The sequence below is a fragment of the Neophocaena asiaeorientalis genome, unplaced genomic scaffold (genome assembly GCF_003031525.2).
Source record: "Neophocaena asiaeorientalis asiaeorientalis breed wild unplaced genomic scaffold, Neophocaena_asiaeorientalis_V1.1 scaffold681, whole genome shotgun sequence".
NCBI classification, from domain to species: Eukaryota; Metazoa; Chordata; class Mammalia; order Artiodactyla; family Phocoenidae; genus Neophocaena; species Neophocaena asiaeorientalis.
In genome coordinates, this window is record NW_020172271.1 from 1,231,138 (window position 1) to 1,252,714 (window position 21,577).

Consider the following 21,577-nt stretch of genomic DNA (forward strand, 5'->3'; position numbering starts at 1 on the left):
GGAAATGAACAGAAGTAAGAGGTAATGTTGAGGTGCTAGAGAAAGGATTTGAGATTGCTCAGCTCCTCTTAGTAATTCTCTTTCTCTGGTATGTGTATTGCCCTTGAACCTCTGTTCCATGCATGACTCAGTCTCCCTTTCGGTTTTAAGGTCCTGTTACTCCTGCCTCAACATGCTATTTTGTTTGCCATCCTAGCAGGGAGGGTAAACTGGTTCAGTGTCATTTCAGCAAGTCCAAGCCTGTTTCTCAAATGGTACTGGTAATTAATTAATTTCCTGGCATTTTTAGTTGGCTAACTTTAAGAAAGCTGGAATTTTTCATTCTGAAATATCATTCTTGCTTTCCAAATACCACTAATCATGTCTAGAAGAAATTTTGCCATCATTTCCCATTTTCCTGTCTTGGTATTTATTCTGTGACTATCACTTGCATGAGGATCTCAAGATAAAAAGACATGCATGGGGAGCATTGACACTAGAATGGGCCAGTATGGGGGTGTCTTCTTGCTGAAGTCATTAGTTAGAGCTTGGTTACTCTCCATTATGCACATCAGATGAAAAGGGTTGCACTTCTCAGCGCACCACTAGGATTACGGGGCTTGAGGAATAGTGACCATAAAATTACTCAAAAGTATAGTGGAAGGCTCTTGGGCATATATCTGGAGATAACTATAATTCGAAAAGATACATGCACCCCCATACATGCAATAGTGCAGTAGTTCATAGGAGCGCTATTTACAATAGCCAAGACACAGAAGCCACCTAAATGTCCATGTAAAGATGAATGGATAAAGATGTGATATATACATAACAGGGTACTACTCAGCCATAAAAAAGAATGAAATAATGCCATTTGCAGCAACATGGATAGACCTAGAGATTATCATACTAAGTAAGTCAGAAAGAGAAAGACAAATACCATATGATATCACTTATGTGTGGAGTCTAATGACACAAATGAACTTAATTACAAAACAGAAACAGACTCACAGACATAGAGAACAAACATGATTACCAAAGGGGAAAGGGATCAGGGAGGGATAAATTACTAACATAGCATTGTAAATCAACTATACTTGGATTATTTAAAATTTTAAAAAAAGGGCTTCCCCGGTGGCTCAGTGGTTGAGAGTTCGCCTGCCGATGCAGGAGACACGGGTTTGTGCCCCGGTCTGGGAGGATCCCACATGCCGCGGAGCGGCTGGGCCCGTGAGCCATGGCCGCTGAGCCTGCGCGTCCGGAGCCTGTGCTCCACAACGGGAGAGGCCACGACAGTGAGAGCCCCGCGTAGTGAAAAAAATAAATTAATTTTTTAAAAAAAGTATAGGAAGGATTGGGATGGTGGGACTAGAAGCCAGAAAATAGAACCTACAAAAATAGTGGCAGTTTTGAATGAATGAATGAATATAAATAAATAAGTGTAAATGAATATAAAAACAACGCAGAAATGTTAAGTGCCGGGAGGACTGAGGCAGTAACAGAAAATAGTTCTAGTTTTTAAGGAGGTTTGTTTGTTTGTTTGTTTAAAAATCTATTTCTTTGGGCTTAATCACCAGGGACACTTAAGTTAAACATTTGGCTGAAGCGCTTGACACCAGAGCAGTTGCTGACAGGATTGGGAGCAGAAGCTGAGTTGATTCGAGAGATTGTGGCCTATCGCTCATTTCACCATGTCTCACCACAGTTCTCCTGTACTTGAATTTTGGTTTCAATACTTTTTCTCATGTTACGAAAGATGCTAGGAGTGGAGTTATCATTTCTCTTCCAGATTTAACCATGATTTCTGGTTGAAGAAGGGTAGTATTGAACAACATGTAAGGCATTAAGATAGCAAAAGAATCTTGAGTCTCCAGCATTATCCTAAGTTTATCTCTTTCCTGTCGTCTTAGTCCCTTATAATAATACACCACACAGTGACTTCTCTGGGGTTACGTATCTTCCACCTTCGTGACATTGGGAAGCAGGAGTGATCGGGCTCACTCACCAAGGCTGCCTCCTTATAGTCAGTATTGATTCGGAAATAGAGAAATGTAATGCTTTTATTGAGGCATGTTAAATTCACAGAGCAAATGGCAGAATTACAATAAAACTAGAAGACCTTCTTTACTTTCCTTACATTTTTAGGATGGAGGGAGACTAGAAGAAAGCCTCTGTTGAATCAAGTCCTAGAGTCTAAATCAAGGTTCTTAGTGATGTTTCAGACCTTATAATAGCTGGGGAAATCCAGATGTAGGCTCTTAAGGAGATAGCTATTATTACCTTCTTTTATGTTGAATCACTGTTAATGGTTCCCTCCCTGACTTTTAACCATTACAAGGAGAGAGAGCTTTCTTCTGACACTGAATGCTAGGCTATAGGCTGTGCTCCCTTAATCTTTCTGAGCCGAAGAGAGGGCCACAGAAGGGTGAGCATATTAGGATGTGCTTTCTTTTCCACTGTTTTTAGCTTAGCCTCATGTTCAGTTACCAAAAACTATTATGAAGACTGACAAAAAAGAATGAAGCTGGCATCAGCTGGTTTCTTGATGACAATCTTAGATAAAGGAAGCCTTTTGAAAAAACAGGGTCAAATGAATATTGGGCTATTCCTGCCACCTAGGCATCTCATTGCTTGCCTGAGGACCAAGACCTGCTTCCTCCTCCTCCCTTTCTTCGTGCCTTAACCCTTTCCTCTCTCCTCTCCCTCCTCCTCCCACAGGAGGAAACCTTGAGCAGCCTGTTCAACTAGAAAATCACTTATTGAGACTCACTTTCTGGACTGGGCTTTATAAACAAAATCTGCTCTTGGGAAAGAATGAGGAAACCAGGGTACCTAAGTTAGCTCAGTTCATAGAGTTAAAATGATCAACCTTAGGTGAATATGCTTGCTTTTTTACTTTGAGGGTTCTGGCTTTCTTTTATTTATGTCAAGGACTTTAACCAGGTTTTGTTGTTTTTTGATTTTTTGGCCACGGGATTTTAGTTCCCCGACCAGGGATTGAACTCGTGCCCCTTACAGTGGAAGCCCAGAGTCTTTTTTTTTTTTTTTAATTTTATTTATTTATTTATGGCTGCATTGGGTCTTTGTTGCTGTGTGCGGGCTTTCTCTAGTTGTGGCGAGCAGAAGCTACTCTTCGTTACAGTGTGCGGGCTTCTCATTGTGGTTGCTTCTCTTGTTGTGGCGCGCAGGCTCAGTAGTTGTGGTGCACGGGCTTAGTTGCTCCGCAGCATGTGGAATCTTCCCGGACCAGGGCTCGAACCCACATCCCCTGCATTGGCAGGCGGATTCTTAACCACTGCGCCACCAGAGAAGTCCGAAGCGCAGAGTCTTAACCACTGGACCGCCAGGGAATAGCCAAGTTTTCTTGTTGTAGCAGCCTACATTTGTCAAATACTATTTTATTCACTGTTCTATTATCCTAAGCACTTTACATATAGGAATTGATTTAATCTTCAGAACACCATGGGGTAGATAATGGATGAGGAAACTGAGGCAGATTGGTAACTTGCTCAAGGACACAGTATAACCAAGATTCAGACCTAAGCAGTTTTTCTCCAACACCCACTCTTTAACAACCACACAGCTTATAATTATTCTCATGTACAATAGTTAATATTTACTCTTGAGTTACAGAAAGATTGAAAGCGGGGTCAAAGAGATGATGGAGAGAGCAGAGCTGGGACAGTTCTCAGTATACCTCAAGGTTGTGGTTGCTTTTCAACATATTATATCTTTCTCATGAGTCAGGGACCAACCTACCTTTTCTTTTCTAGTGCTGAGGAATGTAAACAAGTTTGCTGGGCCTTGCGAGACTTCACCAGGTTGTTTCGATAGCTCATACTCCTGCACTGTGCCTGTCACCCAGGTGAGTGGTATATAGTTCCCAGCTTTTCCCCTGGCTGTTGGAAGTACTTGGGGATAGGCGTAGGTTTTTAATGCCCATCATGGGACTAGTACTATAGCTAGAGTCAGGGAAGGACTTAACAGTTTAACGCTGCTGCACAGCTGAGAAATGCACAGGCCTGATTTTCTTGGGTCAAGGCAGCCAAATAATTGTCAGCTTCTTTTGGATGCCAGTTTTACCCCCATAAGAAAGTTATTGTTGCAGAATATCTCAAAAAGATAATTCCTCCCCTCTTCTCTTTACAGATATTTCTAGCATGGTAAGTATGTGTGGTAACAAATGAATATTTTTCAACCTGGCAACTTTGGTGAAAACAGTGCTGACGTAAAGTAGACCGTGATACATGGCACTGCCTTCCTAAAACTGATCTTTCAGATTTGATAAATAAAGATGCTTGTTCTTATCATTTTTTACAATTTTAACGCTGAAATGCTAGGTTTTTGACCAAGGCAGGAGGTAAAGGAAAAGAGCTAGCCTCTGTGTCTAGCCCCTGATCATCAGTTTTCTCCATTTGCTTCTGATTCTGAAGTAAAGCAAGAAGCTTAGCTGAGGAAGGAAAGGACTGGGTGGTGGGATCTGGGTGCCAGTTTCTTGACTGAAAGAAGAAAGGCATCTCTCCTGTAAGCCCACCCTTTGATGTCTTAAGCAGAATTTATTCTCCCTGGAGGCAATTCTCGATGAATGTGCAGCCCTCTCACTGGTGGTTTTGTGATTAAATGAATTTGCGGGTGAAGATGCTGTTGAGCAATGCCTCGCCATACCAGAAATTATTTCTAAACTTTGGTTCTTTGATGAGTAGTGATATCATTTGGGATCCTCAGGTTTTGCAGTGTCTGTAATAGTAGAGTCTAAATCAGTGGCTCTTAAACCTTTTCTTAGTAGGCAAAGCCTTCTTTCAAAATAAAATCTTGCATGAAACCCCAATACTTTAAAAGACTTAAATGGAGGTTTTCTGGTTGGCTTTGGAGTGGGCAGCCTGGACCTGCTGGCTTACTCTTTACCCCCACATATTATCACTGAGGACACTCAGAATTGGAAAAGCACCACAGACGGTATTTCATTAAAACAGTAGCTCCTTTAAAATCACAAGTGAAAAAATCCAACTTCTTTTTTTTTTAAACTGAGTTCTTACAGCAGAGGCCAGAATGAGGTGCCTGAGCAAGTATAGAAACTTCTGTCTTGAGGTTGACTTTCTGAAGTATTTGCTGTCTCCTGGACCACAGTTATTGACTATCTTCTCTCTTTTGTCAGGAATGTCTTTTTTAATTAGAAGACAGGAAGAAAACAAAAACCAGACTGTGTCCCACAATCAGAAACCTCCATTGTGGCAGAGGGGCCTTCACCGCCACCAGGGCCTCCCGCCAGACAGGGAGAGACTCCAGCCTTCCAAGGCCATCCCGAGGAGTTCCTGTTTGGGGGTGTGAGGGAAAATCAGCACGGTTTAAAAAAGATGGCTGTGGCCTGTGCAGCGTGGTGGGAGGTGAGCTGGTTTCCTGGTGAACTTGTTTCTAAAAGGAAAAATAATTTTAAAGAAATAAAAAAGAAAAAAAAAAAAGGAAAACTAAACTGAAATCAGAACTGAAACATTCTCCTGGTAGCAAATGACATGCACACATACGTACACGTACCTACACACACACGCACACACACACATGCTAACATGCATGTGTGCACACAGAAAAATAAAAGTACAAAACCTTCTGTGAAACAAAAACATTTACTTAGGGAAGTGGGAATTCAAATGAATTAAATAACTGCAATTGGAAGGAAAGGGTCAGGATCATCTCTTAAGGTTTTCTGCTGTTTTGTCCTTTCCTTCTCTCCCACCCTCTCTTCTTTCCCTTTTCCCCTCCCCCTCCTCTTTTAATGAAAGTTAGTAGAAATTTTTCCTACTGTCCCAACTGTTTTCTTCTCACCTTTAGAATTCTTCAGACAAGGAGAAATAAGCAAGGAGCCTGTTTTGTTTTATATCATGGTCATATCAATGATACTAGGACCTGCCAGGGCCAAAATTCATGTATATCCCCATCCTGACCCTATTCAGTCTCTTAAGTCCACTTCCCACCTACATTGGGTTGTTGTCATCTTTGGAGAGAAGAGCCAAAATTAGGGTGAGTGGGATATAAATATATATTCTAAGTTGTAGTTTTTTTAAGATTTTTTTTCAATTAATTTTTCACCCATAGACATGAGAGAGGAAAACAGAGGGTGGGAGAATGGAAAAAAGTGTTTACAGGGCTAACTGTAGTTTACTAAAAAATGCAGAAATTATTTGACTTCATGGGGAGTGAGGCAGAATAGGGAGGCCCAAAGCAAGTCCTAATATTTTAAAGGAGTTGCAGCCCTGCACAGGCATTAGATATTAGGGCACTGTTCTGTCTGGTGTTGTAGCCATCACAAGAACAAATCAACAGCAACCAAAAAAAAAAACCAATAAATTTTAAAAATTTAATCAGTGTTTGTTTTTACTTCATTTCACTGCCTCATAGATCTGAAATGGTATGGCTAAACCTCCTGAGTGAATAGTCTTAGTTGTTCTCTAATAGGCATCTGGGTACAGAGTTTGAAATTCAGGCCCCTGCCATTACTGCCCCAGACCCTTCATATTTCAGGGGAGTGGCTCTTTCTGCATCTTTTATTCTTCTGGTTTACGCTAAAACTCCTCCTGCTACATTCTGTCCTTTCATATGGCCTCAGTGGGAAGGAGGTTGGGTGACTTGGCATATTAAACAAAATGTAGCATATTCTTTTTACAGTGGGCACCCAAGTAGATTGTTTCCTAACCTACTGAGTACTTATTTGATCTTAAAAAAAACAACCCCATAATGAAGTATCATTGACATGCAATAAGCTGTACATGTTTAAGGTTTACATGTTTAAGGTATACAGTTGATAAGCTTTGACATAGGATACACCTGTGTATGTATGTATGTAAAAAATTATTTTTTTAATTAATTTTATTTATTTATTTTTGGCTGTGTTGGGTAATAGCCTTCCCTGGTGGTGCAGTGGTTAAGAATCCGCCTGCCAATACAGGGGCGGATTGGCAGGTCCGCCCTGGTCCGGGAAGATCCCACATGCCGCGGAGCAAGTAAGCCCGTGTGCCACAACTACTGAGCCTGCGCTATAGAGCCCGCGAGCCACAACTACTGAGCCCGTGTGCCACAAGTACTGAAGCCCACGCGCCTAGAGCCCATGCTCCACAACAAGAGAAAAGATAGTGAACATACCCTTTACTCCCAAAAGTTTCTTCGTGCCTCTTCCCACCCTTTCCCATGCCCAAGTAGCCACTGATCTGCTTTCCATCACTGTGAATTAGTTCGCGTTTTCTTGAGTTTTATATAAATGAGATCACACAGTATATTTTAGTAATTGGGCTTTGAGCTAATAACCTTGACCACAGAGTTGCATCTAGTATTTGGAATCCATGAAACAAACCTCCCTGCATAACATCAATGGTACTCAGAGTTTGATTCTCTAAAAAGGCAATATTGGAAGGGGAGAAAAAAACTTGAATATGGAACGGTGTTTGGAGTAAGATTATCAGATTCTGGGGATCAGCACGTTGCCCTCACCATCCTGCTCATTTTCTGGTTAGACAGTAAAACTTTGAAGCCTAGTCCAACCCTAGGTCCTTGCAATGACCAGTTGACTTTTCTCTGTTTAAGGATTTTGGCTTTTATCACCAAAAGCTGTGTCTAGGACTGGAAAACATGTGGAAGGGTTAATATAACTCTCCCCAGCCACTAAAAAGTAGCCTTTGGAATACATATCCTAGTGTATGTCAAGAACATCCTCTCCACAGCTATAGCTTTGAAATCCAGAACTCTTATTAATGGTTCTCACTGCTTACTCTTCAGTGTTAACAGATTGGTTCAGACTAATTCTTACAAATAGTCTTGTTACTTTTGGGCATAGCAAGGATACCCACCTTAATTTCAATTTAACAGGGAACTGTTTGGGATCAGGTACCCTAATGTAGATATTGTGTTCCTGCTTGACATTGTCTAGTGGGAGTAGAATGAGAGTCTTACCTAAGTAAGCACCTGAACTTACCTAAGTCAGAAAGTTCCCATGGATCTGTTCCCTTATTTCCGTGATTGACTTAGCCAAGAAATTTTAGTCATGATTATGTGAAACACAAATCACCCGTTGGGGCTATTCCCAGCAAGATTGTACTAAACTAAAGTAACTTGTAATTTTTATGTACCTGTTCTATAAAGATCAATAACTGAGAATGTAAGATAAATAAGACAGGAACTTTTGAATGGCATCAAGACCTCATGAATGCGAAGTATGTGTCCATCTTGTGTAGCCTGGGTGCTAAATCGTTTTACAGGGATGAAAGCCAAAATCCAGAAAAGTTAAACATTCAAGATTATGCAACAAGGTATGCCTGATTTTTGTGAGATGTATTACTAGCAAATGAGAAAGTTGCCTGTGAGAACATTCCTCTGACAAAAATGGGGAAAAGCTGTCAATATTTCTCTCCTACTCGACAAAGACTGAAAAGTTCTTTAGGTCAGTGAAAAGCTGATTAAGGGGAAGGAGTCTTGAATTAAAAGGGAATGTTTTGTTGGGTACAAGGATGAACTTGGTGGGGATGAGGGGCCTGCAGGAAGGATGTAAGGTAAACTGCAGGGTGCTAGAGGGGTGTATTCATCCCCAGGGCCATGAGCATCAGTACTCTGTGGATTCCAACTTAAACACTAGCAGAGGCCACTACCAACCGGAACTTTAGCGTAGCTAGGGAGCAGTGCATAGCAACGCGTTGTCCTGCCTTTAAGCTCTGGAACTTAACAGTATCTGTTATTTTGGGCGGGGAGGGGTAGTGTTCATCCACCACTGGCTACAACACACAGATCTACAAGAAATGATGGCAGGTATGCTGTTTTTTTGTTTCTGCTTTCATTGTTGTTTTATTTTTAAGAAATCAAAATATAAGTAGAAGCCCAAGGAAGATTTTCAGCAGCCACTGAGCTTCCTGCAGTGTTGCAGAAGTCAGTCAGATGTTCCTGCCAAGCTTTGTAATTCATCAACTCGATATGACTGGTGAGAATGACACTTAACCTCAGTGTCTTCCTTACAAAAACCGTGAGAAACACATCAGATAAATCCCAAATGAGGGACATTCTAAAATGTACCCTCAAAGCCATCTAAGTCATCAAAAACAAGGGAAGTCTGAGAAACTGTGAGACCAGTGGTGGCTAGCGAGACATAATGACTAAATGTAATGTGATCATTTGGATGGGATGCTAGAGCAGAAAAAGAGTATGCGATAAAAACTAATGAAATCTGAATAAAGAATGGAATTTAGTTAATAATGATGTATTCATTTTGTTTCATTAGTTGTGACAAATGTTCCATAGTAATGTAAGTTATAATGTAAGGTGTTAACAACTGGGGAAACTGGCTGTGGGTTATATAGGCACTCTATTAGCAACTTTCCTGTAAATCTGAGACTATTCTAAATTTGTTTATTTAAAAAAAAATCACTAAAATCTGCCCAGGGCACTTAACCATATAAAGATGCTAAGCCTTGTTCATAATGAGAAATGGTAGAGATACTATTTCTCACCTATCAGGTTGGCAAAAATCCAAAAAGTTGACACTATAGCCTGTTGAGACAGTGGGGAAACAGCCACGCTCAGAGATTTATCAGAATTTTGCCAATATCTTGCAAAGTTAGACACACATTTATCCTTTGGCCCAGAAATCCCATTTCTGTGGAGCCATCCTAAAGATATACAGGCAAAAATATGAAAATACATAAATATGCACAAGCCTATCCACTACAACGTTATGTATAATAACTAAAGATCGGAAACAATTCCAATACCCACAAGTCAAAAGTAGTCGAAACAAAAACCTGTATCCAATTAAGCCTCTAGAATCCAGGGTCCAGATCAAAGTACCAATTTACAGGAAACACAGGAGACAAAATACGTTAACACAACAGATGCAGTCAGGAGCATCTAGGCAAAAACAAAAGGCAGAACAAAAAATGCAATTTCTTCCACAATTAAATGGCAAGGGAATAAAATTTCTCTAGTTGTCTTAAATTTTTAAATGCTAGATATTTGATAAGAATTAATTAGGTGCGATATTGTCGTTTTTTTAGGACGTGCTTGTCTTTTAGAGATATATACTGTTTATACCTGAAATAGGTCTAGGATTTGCTTCAAAATAATCTCAGGGTGGGGGTGTGGTTGGGAGTTTAGATGAGAAAGACTACGAATTGATTATTGTTGGAGCTACTACATGGGAATTTCATACCATTCTCCCTACTTTCACAAACGTTTAAAACATTCCCTAATAAAAAGATGCGAGCAGAATTGTTCAGGTCAGAAAATTAACGTCTATGAGCCAGATTCAAACAGTGAGCTACCAATTTGTATGCATTGTCCTAATATGTTTAATAGCATATGAGTATACATGAGGGTGACAGATTGTAATGGTCCCTAGTTGAAATCCAGCCCTTCCTTTTTCACCACTTCTTACGGGAATTGATTTGGACAGGATTTTAGATTCTGCACACATTTAAAAGTCCACGCCCTTGCTTCAGCCGGCTTCCTCCTGGAAAGCAAAGCCAGCCAGCTGAGTGCTCATGAAGGCCCCACTGACTCATCAGCCTGGAAGGCGAGCCCTCCCTGTGTCGGCGGCCCCAGAGCAGGAGGGCAGGTGCTGGGGGAAAGAGGGCCAGCTGGTATGAGACATACGGTCTAGTAGAATAGCATGGGAACAAACGGTACTGGAAAATAATAGCTGAGTCTGTTTTTTAATATTTATTAATCCAAAAATACGTAAAATTCCACTTTCTACCCCAGGTTCTTAGACTCTGAAGGGAGGTAGCTGCCAGCCTTAAGTATCTGGTGTAATACCTAAGTGCTCATCTCTGTCTCTGGAGGAAGAAAGATGAGGAAGTGGGGCTCAAGCTAGGGAACCCCAATATCCGGTCCATGCCCTGCAGAGGACCTGCCAGGGAGACCTGACCCACAGCACTTGGCTCTTTTTGCCAGAAGAAATGGGGGCAACCACAAGTATGGGTCACTCTGGGGCAACTCCCTCTGTACAACTAGGCCCCCTGGAGCCAGGGGGAGTTCTTTCCCTCCTCATTGGTGCCGATGGCTCAGTTCCCCCAGTTCCCCCACCCAGCCCAGGAGAGGCATATCCAGGAAGACAGAGTCCTCAAAGCAAAATTGGCTTCCAGTTTCCGTCAGCTTCTAAGGAGAACCTGGAACTCGGGCCTCTTTTCCCTCTTCTTTGTGACCCAGATCCACTTCCAGAGAACCCAGAGATAGAACCCTGCCGCCCACCAGGTGCCCACTGAGGCCATCGCACCTCCACATCAGTCTGCACAGCCACCCTGGAAGCCTGGGCCAGTCACTGCAGCCGCATTACTGCATGCCGACCGGGTGCATGGGCCAGGGCCCCTGGCCAGCACTGAGGCCTGCCACAGGAGGGGCTTGGGCCACAGGCTGCAGCTGCTGCTGGGACTGCCAGATGTGATGGAGCTCCTTGAACTGTTCTACCATGCGGTCTTTGAGGTCTGGGTTTGAGATCTGTAGCCGGATGCTATCAGCCGACCAAGAAAGCTCCCCTGAGAACATCTCCAGCAGCAGCCGAGCTGCTACAGGCACCACCTGGGGGGCAAAGAGGAGAAAGGACAGGGAGAACCTTGGCAGGGCTGTCCAACCCAGCTGTGCATGCAGGGGTCAGGTGGTGGGCTGCATCCACCAGGAAGATGGGGCACCAACTTCTACCTCATAAAAAGGCTGCTTATGTGTGGGCAGCACTGATCCTTGATTAACTCTGACCACTGAGTTTACACCACCCAGAGGGCCCTGCGCCTCTACCCTGGGTGGGGCAAGGGCCTAGCCCCAGGATTCCCCAATATTCAAACCAAAGCAGAGTTGGGGGGTGGGAGGTGGGAGTATACCTGTACAGTGATGAGCAGCTTCTCTCGGGGTTTGCGATCAGGCCACTCCTCCCCAAAGCAGAAGAAGATCTCAAACGGTGGTGGGGTGTTGGTCTGGCCCTTCTGGAACAGGATGAGCTCTGCATTGAGATTGAGACCCTTAATCAGAGGCTGGCACCATGCCCCTGGATGAAAGGAGACCAAGAGGAACACGACATGGGGCCCTCACCATTGAGAAAATGCTCCAGGCTGAAGAGCTTGGTCTTGACCTCCCGCTGGATGGGGTTGGGGTGTGAGCCATGGGCTGAGGCGCAGGGCCCGCTCCAGAACACCTTGCACTGGCACAGGCGGATGGCATACAGATCCTGGCCTTGTAGCTGGAGGATGAGCCCGCGGTCCAGGACATCCAGCAGCTGGTTGGTATAAAAGCGCTGCTTGTCGCTGGGGATGTCCTCGGGGCTGGGGAAGCGCACTTGTTCTAGGCTCACAGGGCCAAAGAGCTCCACCTGCTCCTGGGTGGCCTCCAGCTGGCTGTAGAAGAGCCGGCAGCCATGGGGGTTGCTGATGGTGAGGGCCCGGGGTGGCCTCCCCCGGTACTGGAACTTGATCTCCAGGTCGGTCACTGTAGGGCAGAGGGGCAGCCCCACCCCACCCGTGAGCCCCACGCCTCCCCATTCCGCAGCCCACTGACTTTCTCTGCCCTCTCTGCCCCATGGCCAGGCCATCTTCAGCTCTCCCACTTCCTTCCTCCACCCAAGCAGGGACTGGCGTGGGCTTTTTTGTTCTCCTCGTCATCCTCCACGTTCCCAGCGCTGCTTTTCCCGGCCCAGCCCCCCCCGGGGTCCTTACGAGGCAGCATGTGAGGGCTGATCAGCAGGTCGGGCAGGAGTTGTTCGCCTGTGGGGGGCAGGCTGGCAGCCAGGGTCCCAGGCTGTGGGCTTGGCAGGACCTCAGAAAGCAGCTCCCCATAGTCAGCAGGGTTGCCAGGGGCAGGGCCCAGGAGGCTGGGGTCTGGAGCAGGGGGACCCAGCACCACAGGCGGCTGGAGAGTGGGTGGCCACTTGACATCCTCTTTGGATAAAGAATAGGGTGCCATGGGGGGACCGGCCTGCACTGCTTCTACGGAAGGTGGCGGCGGACAAAGCTTCAATGCCACTTCCAGGAGCTGCCTCCCGGGCCCACCTACTCCCAGCCCTGGGCCACCCCCCAGCCTCCCTTCAGCCCCCTCCCAGGTACCTGTGGTACCTGCAGCTCCTCCTTATACTAAACCCCCAACCACACCGCCTCCCAGCCCCACCTGTGAGGCTCAGGCTTGGTAACATCCTCTGGAGCTGAAAGGAAGACACAGGCAAAGGAGGAGGGAGGAGGTCAGAGAGAGAGAAGGGAGGACAGGTTATTAAATTGATCTGAGGCTAAAGAATGAGACCCACAAGGCAATTCCCTGGTCTTCCGCTTAGGCGAGGCCAGAACCTGCCTCCAGGCCCAGCTCGGCCATCCCAGGCACGTCAGTAGGCTCTCAGCGCCCCAGTTTCCGCCTTCTGCAGGTGGTAATACCTACTAAGCCCCAACTGCTGAGGGCAAGACCATGTGTGAGCATACTTTATACCAACAAAGTCCCAGGGAGGTTCAAGGTGGTGACTTTGTTCCTGTCTCCAGAATCCCGAGAGAAGAAACTCAGAGAAGAGCTGCAGAAACAGCAGCAGGGCTCCAGAGGAATGGAACTGCTCCATCCTACAGCAGAGTAGGACAGCAGAAATGCCCTAGCAAGGCCCACTGCATCAGCGCAGGCAGACGCTGCGAAGAGCGGCCCCGGAGCTCACCTCTTCCTCTTCCTCCTCCTCCTCCTCTCCTGTACCGGGAGTGTAATCCTCACTGGGCTGTGACTCTGCAGAGTGAGGGAGAGAAAAGAAGGAGTTCAGTGGGGGAGGAGGAGGAAGGCCACCAGGGCTCCATGTGGCAGCTCCTGCTGTGGCTTCTCCCCCTGCCCAGAGCTGCCCGAACAGAGTGAGTGAAGGGCCGCACAGCCATCAGCAATCACTAGGGATGCCCCTGACCCCACGGCACTCTGCTCCCTGGACCACCGACCTACACTCACTGGAGCCAAGAACCAAGAACAAGGATGGGTTGAGGAAGACAAACCTGGGGGCCTGGTCCGTGCCAAGCCATTCCTGGCCTCACAAATGATCCACTCCTGGGAGCCCTGGATGTTATGACCTAGCAGCATGCCCCCGACCACTGCTCGTTGGAGGGCCCCCTGGCCCTTCCTGCATAGCCTCCCCGGTGTCCCACACAGGGCCAGACAGGATACCTGCAGGAGTGGGGCCATTGGAGCAGACCTCATAGATCTTGTAGGGCTGAGGCGGCATGTCCCGGGGCCCATCATAGATGAGGCGAAAGTCACGGCTCTTGTTAAGGGCACAGCGCAGGTTGGCCTTCCACTTGGCCGGATCGGCCTCGTCCACCCCCTCGGTGTACTTTCCTGTCTCCTTGGCCCAGGCCTAGGTCAGGAAGAGAAGACAGGCGACCACAGAGAACCTCACCCCTCACAAAAGCCCCTCCTGGCCAGTGGGAGTCGCTGCTGTGCGGTGAAACCTTCAGCGACACACTGGTGGAGCCCAAGTGTCCGTTTGCAAGGTGGGAGACAGGAGGCCAGTCCCTTGGGGCTCCAACAAGCGAAAGGAAATCTAGGTGCTTTGAAGGGCATTGTACTCACTGGTCCTAAGGTGGCAAATAGGTACAGTCTCTGAGGAGGATGGGGTAACATGGTGGATAAGAGCATGGGATCTGGAGCAGAACTGAATCCGGAATCTGCCACCGCCCGCTGTGTGCCAGGGCGGGTCACTTTGCCTCTCTTTGCTTTGATCTCCCCAACACAGTGCCTACCTCGCAGTGTGGCGGTGAAGACTCAGGACTAATGCACATAAACTCTCTGAACTGTGTCTGCACTTGGGATGGACTCCGTACACTTCAGCTGTTGGTATTATTATAAATATCATAATTATTATTATTTTTTGGCCTCGCTGCACGGCTTGCGGGATCTCAGTTCCCTGACCAGGGATTGAACCCGGGCGGTGGCAGTGAAAGTACCAAATCCTAACCACTATAGACCACCAGGGAACTCCTGGTGTTATTATTTTGGAGGGCAGTTTGGTTGATATCAAGATTACAAATGTTTCTGCCCTTTAACCCAGCAATTTGGCTTCTGGGAATTTATCCTACGGACGCAGAAGCATCCACACAAAAGTTTGCACGTACGAGGTTATTCACTGCAGCCGTTTACAAGAGAAAAAGACCCCACATAATCTACATGTCCATTAATGGGAGCTGGTTAAATTATGGCTAACCCGTAGAATGGAATACTGGGCAGCAAGAAAAACAAAAACAGGGAAGTTTTGATACACTAACATGTTGTAATCTTCAAGAAATGAGGTACAGAAGAGTATGTAAACATCTACCATTTTTGTCAAAAGTTGGGGAAAGCATAGGTATACATTTGCGTGTATATGCACAAAAATCTCTCAGGAAGGATAAACAAGAAACTGATAATACTAATTGCCCCAAAGGAGGGGGTTGGGTGCCTGGGGGACAGTCTCCGATAAGGGAGACTTTTTGCTGTTAACCATTTTGTACTTCCTAAATGTTGAATTGTATGACCATGTTACCTATTCAAAAATAAGAAATGGATTTGAAAGGAACCTTGAAAAGGTAAATACCAAATGCAAAGACTAAGAAATACATAGCCAAAGCTTTAAAACAAAGCATTCCCTTTGACCCAGAAATGTTTAATGGGGAACTAACCCCAAAGAAAATCATTTAAGATGTGCCAGGGGTAAGAGTTTAGAGGGTGTCCATGGCAACGTGGTCTTCAACACAAGAGACCCTGAAAGCCACCTGAGGTGTCCAGAAACTGGGACCGGGTGACTAAAGTGTGCTAACCCCTCCAATGGAACATTCAGTGGTCACTAAAGGTGCTGTGGCATTTGTTGGAGAGGAAAGCTAGTCCTGATGTTGGGTGAAAAATACAGGTTATAAAATAGAATCTATGGTTTGATTCCATGTTTGCACTTCATATACACACACATGCAGAAAACTGGAAATGTAAGCAAAAAATATTCACAGTAGTTACCTCCTAGTATTAAGGGGGAATTCTGTGGTGTTCTTTTAGCGTCTGTGTACACCAAACGTGCAACCTGGACAGGCACTCACGTGTGATGAAAATGACACAAGAACAAGGAGGAAGAGAAAGAGTTACAGGAAGGTCTCCTGGGGGGTCCCTCAGTCCTCACCTTGCTCTGGGGATCAGGTTAGAAAGATGTGCACTGTGATGATGCCTGCGGCCCCTTAGCCCAGGACTGGGGTCACCTGCAGCAAGGCAGCTAGGAGAGTGGCCAGTCTGAGATGTAGAGGGAGTTCTCTTCTAGGGAGGGGGGCCTCAGAGGTCCAGGCGGTACGCCTGTCCAGGGCTTACCTTGAAGATGGTGTTATCTCCATCCTGGCTGGGGCCGTGCCGCGTGGCATGGCGCCAGGGGATATAGAAGCATTTCTTTTCCCCATTGACCCACTGAAGCCCCGGGTACTGGCAGCTGTTCACCTGGGCCACCAGCCAGGGCTTCAGCCGTACGCGGCGGGGCGGAGGAAGGGCAGCGGGGGCAGGCTGGTTCATGGCAAAGGCGTCTGCCGGAGAGAGCAGAGGGGGAGCACATCAGCGCGTCAGCTGGCCGTTCCCTGCAGCAGGGGACGTGTGGGCGCTCGGGGGGCCGAGGCACGGGCCGGGCCGTTAGGGCTTTCCCTTCCTCCAGCACGGGCGGCCGGAGTCACTGCCGTCCATCCAGGTGCTCAAGTCAGTTCTCCTCTCCAGCCACCAGCTTTCCTGTCACAGGGTCCCTGCATGTGGGCTTTGTGTTTGGGGGGAAGGAAGGAGGGGGTGTACAGCTCTAGTGGATGCTGTGGGGGCCCCACCGTGACGCCCCGTGCCAGGCAGGGCGTCAATTCCCCCGCTGCTGTGAGGCCGGCACAGCGCAGAGCCACCCTGGCTGCCTCACTCCCAGGCTGGGCCCATCCCTCCACTCTGGGGGGACAGCCCACAGCCAGTGGGTGACTGACACACGGGGACGGAAGGCTGGTCCCCTGGCTTCAGGTGGAGCAAATGTGTGCCCCAGGCTCCTCAAGGGCTCGGGCTGAAGCCAGTCTCCAGCTGAGGCCACATCCTTGCTTAGATTTCTTCCTGCCCCACCCCTGCTCCCTCCCTCTCCTCCAGAGAACCCCTCACCAAACCACCTTCTAGGAAACCCGGCTAAGACAAAGGTAGAACCTGTGAGCCAGGGTCAGAGACAGAAAGGACCAAGCCATCATAGACCCCCGTTCTGAGACTCAGAGGGGACTCTGTCTCTGGTCAAGGAAGGAACAAAGAGCTGAGCCACGATGAGAAATCAGGCTGCCTCCCGCCCGGGGCTCTAGTTTCTGAGCACATGTGAGTTAGATGGGTGTGCAAGCGTGTGTGTAAGAGGGCACACACTGCCCCAGCACCATGCTCCTCTCCCACTTCCTTGGTACCACTGTCCCTCGCAGAAGATGCTCCACAAGTAATGGAGAGGGAGTGGTGGCGATGAGGAGGGGGTGGGCCAGGGTCTTTTCCAGAGGTCGTGCTTCCTGGAACAGAGGTGCCCACACTTGGCCTCTGGGGTGGGCACCCCAGCACTCACATGCCCCTCTCCAGAGTGCCATGGGCGGTCCTGAACTCTTCACCATTGAGATGAGTGGTTTGGGGCTCTTACTCAGCCTCGCACTGCCTCTTCCCCATCTCGTTCACCTTCCAGGTGGGGGGGGGGGTGCAAAACCTCTTCGAGGCCAGGAGTGCCTCCTGCTCTTCTTCCTCACCACTGGCCCCCCTCCCAGACACCCGGCCATTCAGTGGACCAAAATAGGACTTAAGAAATACCAACCAGATGTTGGAAGCATCTGTCCTCCAGCCATTTATTCCCCCCATCCCCGCCCCACAACCAGCCCTGCTCTCCCCAGGATCCTCCTCTGACTCAAGGGTGAGACCAGACCCAAGAGGAAGGCTGCAGGGGCTGTGATGCAGGTGAGGGTCTCAGGGAGGCAGGCCTGTCAGGGAAGAAATGACTGAAGGAAATGGGATATCTGGGTAGGTGAAGTGAACACTCAGTGGGGTGGGAATGAGAGGTACCACCATGTGACAAAGAGACTAGGGTTGAAGTCAACACCCGGACAGCCTCTACTGAGACAGACTAGACCCAGGCTGAAGAACTTCCTAACAGCTAAAGCCACCCAACCACAGGCCGGACTGCTGCTGGGAGCAATGGCTTCTGGGAGTACACAAGCCCTGGCGGGCTTCCTGGCCTGCACCAGGACAAACACACACACACACACACACACACACACACACACATCATCCTCCCAGGCCTGCCCCAGTACCTTGTTGGGTTGTGGCAGGTAAGTGCCACCTCGACGTCGCTTAGGTGTCTCATGTGCGGCCTCTCCTCAGAGCAGTGCCCAGCGCTGGGCCGGGACAGGGAAGGCAGGAGAGCGTCCAGCCCTGCCCCCAGGCTTCAGAAGATGGGTGGCTCGGTTCCCTTTTCTGCACTAGCCTCCACCCAGCCCCAAGGGAAATGAAAGTGGCCAGACCGGACAACTCGGAAACCTGACTCACTGTGAGCTGGGGGAGGGAAGGGATGTGGAGAGAATCACATTTGGGTCCCCCAGACCAAATTCTCAATCTCTCACCTTGTGGCCCATCCCCCAACCCTCAAGCCCACTGGCAGTCATTGTACATTGTGTGGTTCACAGCACTGGAGAGCCTCACCCAATATGTATTTGTAGCATCCCCACCCTCCCTAGGACCCTCTAGGACCCTCTAGGCCTGGGTCCTAGAATAGAAGGGTGGCAGTCACCAGTAGCAGGCCATTCTGGCTAAGAGAAGGTGGACAGAGGAAAGCTCTGTTGACACAGAGGACAAGGCAAGCTTTCCTGATGACCCACACACATGGTCAGCCCGCAGCTGTGCCATAGGTGGTGGTGCAGCTGGGAGGCCAGAAAGGTCGAGTCCTCTGCCCAGGGCAAGGAGGAAATCAGGGAGAGGAACACTGCCTGGCCTGGAACAACACTGCTTTTCAACACAAAGATGTTGAAATTATAACACTGACCTCTTGACAGTAAGGTGCAACCCCTTCAAGCAGTACAGGGAGGGGCTGTGGAGAGAGCCTCCCATGACAAGCCTGACCAGGGCCAAGAGAGGGTCTGTCCAGCATGCCACAGAAGGGTCTTCAGCCACAGGGGGTTTGCCTGCCTCCAGGTGCACCAGGACCAGGCTCAGCATCAGCTCCCCAAGGTGGCTTCCTCCCACAGGGAGACAGGCTTAGATCTGATTCAGACTATCCCAATGCCAGGAGTTCCGAATTTCAGTGCCTTTGTGCTCCAACCCTACTTTCCCTCCACGTAGAAGCAGCCGCCCAGATTCCCAGGGTGTCCCAGAAGCTATAGCACAGCCCTGAGAAATTCCATCCTACACCCCCTACCTGCTGCTGGGAAGAGGACTTGATTTTCCATCAGAGGGCAGGCTAGTCAGGGGGTCTGCCCTGATCCTTCACAGCTGAGCCGGTCTGCAGCCCTCAGACCTAGCCTTGTGGATTTGAGCACCAGAAGAGGGGAAAGGCGGAAGTGCATGCATCAGCTTCCACGGGAACATCAAAGGAGGTGTGGCCTGCTGAGGACCCGAGGAAGCCCCCAGAGGTGAAGGGGCAGCCCAGGAGCTCCTCCTGAGGGGGCGAGGCCCCACATCTCCTGAAGTCCCAGGAGCCAGCCACCAGAGGAGCCTGGAACATTGTGGGCACCAGGGACCCCCTAGGGGAGGAAGCTCTGCAGCCCTCAATAGTGGGCAGATCAGAAAGCCCTTGCACCTCCTGAGTTTATCTGATTCAGACGTCTCCCCACAAACTCCACACCAAGCTCCTGGAGAAGGCAAGGGGTTCCCTGCCCCGGCAAGAGCTTAAGCCCCGCCCTCTCATGGTGAGTTGACCACACCCTGAGAATAGCTGAGGCTCTGGGGCAGCTGATGCGGCGAAAGAAGCTTCTCTCGGCTTCATTTGGGGCGCACGTTGGGGTAAGGCCAAGGCGCAGGGGGAAAACCCCAAGATGGGGCCTTTAGGTAGAAAAGGGTGGTTTCCCATGGCTTCTCTTGACTTGCTGGAAGCCCCAGCGCCCTAGCCCGATAGCTCTGCTCTGGCCCAGCTGCCCTCCCGAAGGGCTCTAGCTTCCTGCATCGGCCCCGCCCTCGTCCTTACTGGTCCTGGTCACTCGTCCCAGCTCTGGGCGCTCGTGGAACCCAGGCCCGGCCCTGCCCTCTGGACCGCCCCCGCAGGTGCTCCCCGGGTGGCTTGCCCGCGCCTCCTGGGCCAGCCCACAGAACCACCACCCCCCTACCCGGCCCGGGGCGCTGGCTTAGGGTCTGCCTCTCGGACCGCTTCTCTGGCTGGTGGCGCCCCCGCCCTCGTCCCCGCTCTGATGTGCCCAGGGTGGCGGCGCGGGCGGGAAAGTCCCTCTCGCCCCTGATCCCGAGTGCCGGATCCGGCAGCTCTGGGGTCGCGGAGACAACCCCGGCGCAGGTGTTCACCATCTCCTATCCCGCATCATGGTCACGCTGGTCTCACTTTCCTTCCACTTTTAGACTCTTAACTGTTTCGTTTCTAAGTTCGGGGGAACTAGTCTAAGAAGTATCACGCCCGTGGTTCCTCTCTGTTAGAGGAGGGTCAGCGCCTTCTTTTCTCGGCCACGAGTCGAAGGACGGCCGGCGCCTCTGCCTGACACCATCTTACTACACACTCTCTGCCCGAATTCTTGCCATTGGCCTTAAGATCCAGGGAGGATGAACCTTTTTAAACCTCATTCCCTTACTCGAAAGGATGAGAGGTGCCAGGGGAAGAGGGATTGGAGTGCACAGAAAGGGGGAATCGGGGCTTGCCCCTCCCATGGCCCAAGCCGGGAGCCCGGGCGCTGCCCATCCTTGGCGGTGGCGAGACGAAGGGAGAGAAGCAGCAGAGCTGGCGCCCCTGGCAGCAGTGCCTACTCCGCCGCCCGCGCCTCCGGGCTCCCCGGGCGCCTTCGGGACGAAGGCTGCTGGTGCGGGGCACCCCACGCTAATCAGGACGTAGGAGGCATCTTGGAGGCCGCCAGAACGGCGGGGCGCGCCCTGCCTTACGCGACCCCCCCGCGTCCCCCCCCTCACCGCGCTCCGGCGCCAGGAGAAGCCGGCGCTGACCCCTCCCGCGCGCCCGCCCCGCTCCGGTCCCCCTTCCGCCGCCAGCGGGTGCTCCGCGGGCGCGGAGAGGAGCGCGCGGCAGCCGGGACCTACCTGTCTGCGGTGCGCCCGCTTGGTTGCGCCCGGCAGCACGGGCCAGGCGGTGGGGCCGAGCTGCGCCCTCCCGGAGCCGCGCTTGTCTGTCCGCCCGCCCTCCCGGCACTTCCGCATCACCGCCCCCGCCCCTGGGCCGAGGCCGCCGAGCCTGGGTGCGCGGGCAGCGCCCAGCCCTGCCCCGCGAAGCCACCGTGGGGTCCCCGCGCAGACCCAGCGACCGAGGGGCCGGGCTGAGCCTCGGGCCAGGCTGGTCCCACTGCAGCCCAGGGCCTGGGGGAGACGCCAGGCGGCGAGGTAGCCTTGACTGAGTACTGGGCTCCTTCAGCAATCGGGAAGCGCGAAAAAGTCGTTCGACGCCCCTAGCCCCCCACCCCACCCTGCCGCGGTGCTCGGCTGGGCCCGGGAG

At 49.8% G+C, this 21,577-nt stretch overlaps 3 protein-coding genes across 10 annotated transcripts in view; 2 read left to right on the forward strand and 1 right to left on the reverse strand.

The window, feature by feature from the left end:
* Positions 1–6,335, forward strand: part of TNPO3 (transportin 3) — a 109,050-nt gene extending 102,715 nt beyond the window's left edge. For all 5 annotated transcript variants that reach the window (XM_024762744.1, XM_024762751.1, XM_024762758.1 and 2 more), the window contains 2 exons: positions 3,753–3,844; positions 5,135–6,335. In XM_024762744.1, coding sequence (XP_024618512.1) covers positions 3,753–3,813 — 61 coding nt within the window. In that variant the 3' untranslated portion in view covers positions 3,814–3,844; positions 5,135–6,335. The remainder of the gene's footprint in view (positions 1–3,752; positions 3,845–5,134) is intronic.
* Positions 6,336–9,839: 3,504 nt separating this feature from the next.
* Positions 9,840–21,259, reverse strand: IRF5 (interferon regulatory factor 5). 4 transcript variants are annotated; one of them, XM_024762651.1, is made up of 9 exons: positions 19,337–19,463; positions 16,270–16,475; positions 14,110–14,299; positions 13,622–13,686; positions 13,099–13,132; positions 12,651–12,920; positions 12,031–12,423; positions 11,823–11,941; positions 9,840–11,526 (listed from the first exon to the last, which is right to left on the reverse strand). In XM_024762651.1, exons 1-9 carry the CDS (start codon positions 19,365–19,367, stop codon positions 11,281–11,283), a joined length of 1,554 nt encoding a protein of 517 aa, XP_024618419.1. In that variant the 5' UTR covers positions 19,368–19,463; the 3' UTR covers positions 9,840–11,280. The 4 variants fall into 4 exon arrangements, with proteins under 4 accessions (XP_024618419.1, XP_024618432.1, XP_024618428.1 ...); XM_024762664.1 differs by lacking the exon at positions 19,337–19,463 and adding an exon at positions 18,237–18,607; XM_024762660.1 differs by lacking the exon at positions 19,337–19,463 and adding an exon at positions 21,169–21,259 and having other exon boundaries at positions 9,841–11,526.
* KCP (kielin cysteine rich BMP regulator) overlaps positions 19,859–21,577 on the forward strand; it is a 45,172-nt gene continuing 43,453 nt past the window's right edge. The window contains exon 1 of the mRNA XM_024762596.1: positions 19,859–19,920. The gene's annotated coding sequence lies outside the window, so the exon portion shown is untranslated. The remainder of the gene's footprint in view (positions 19,921–21,577) is intronic.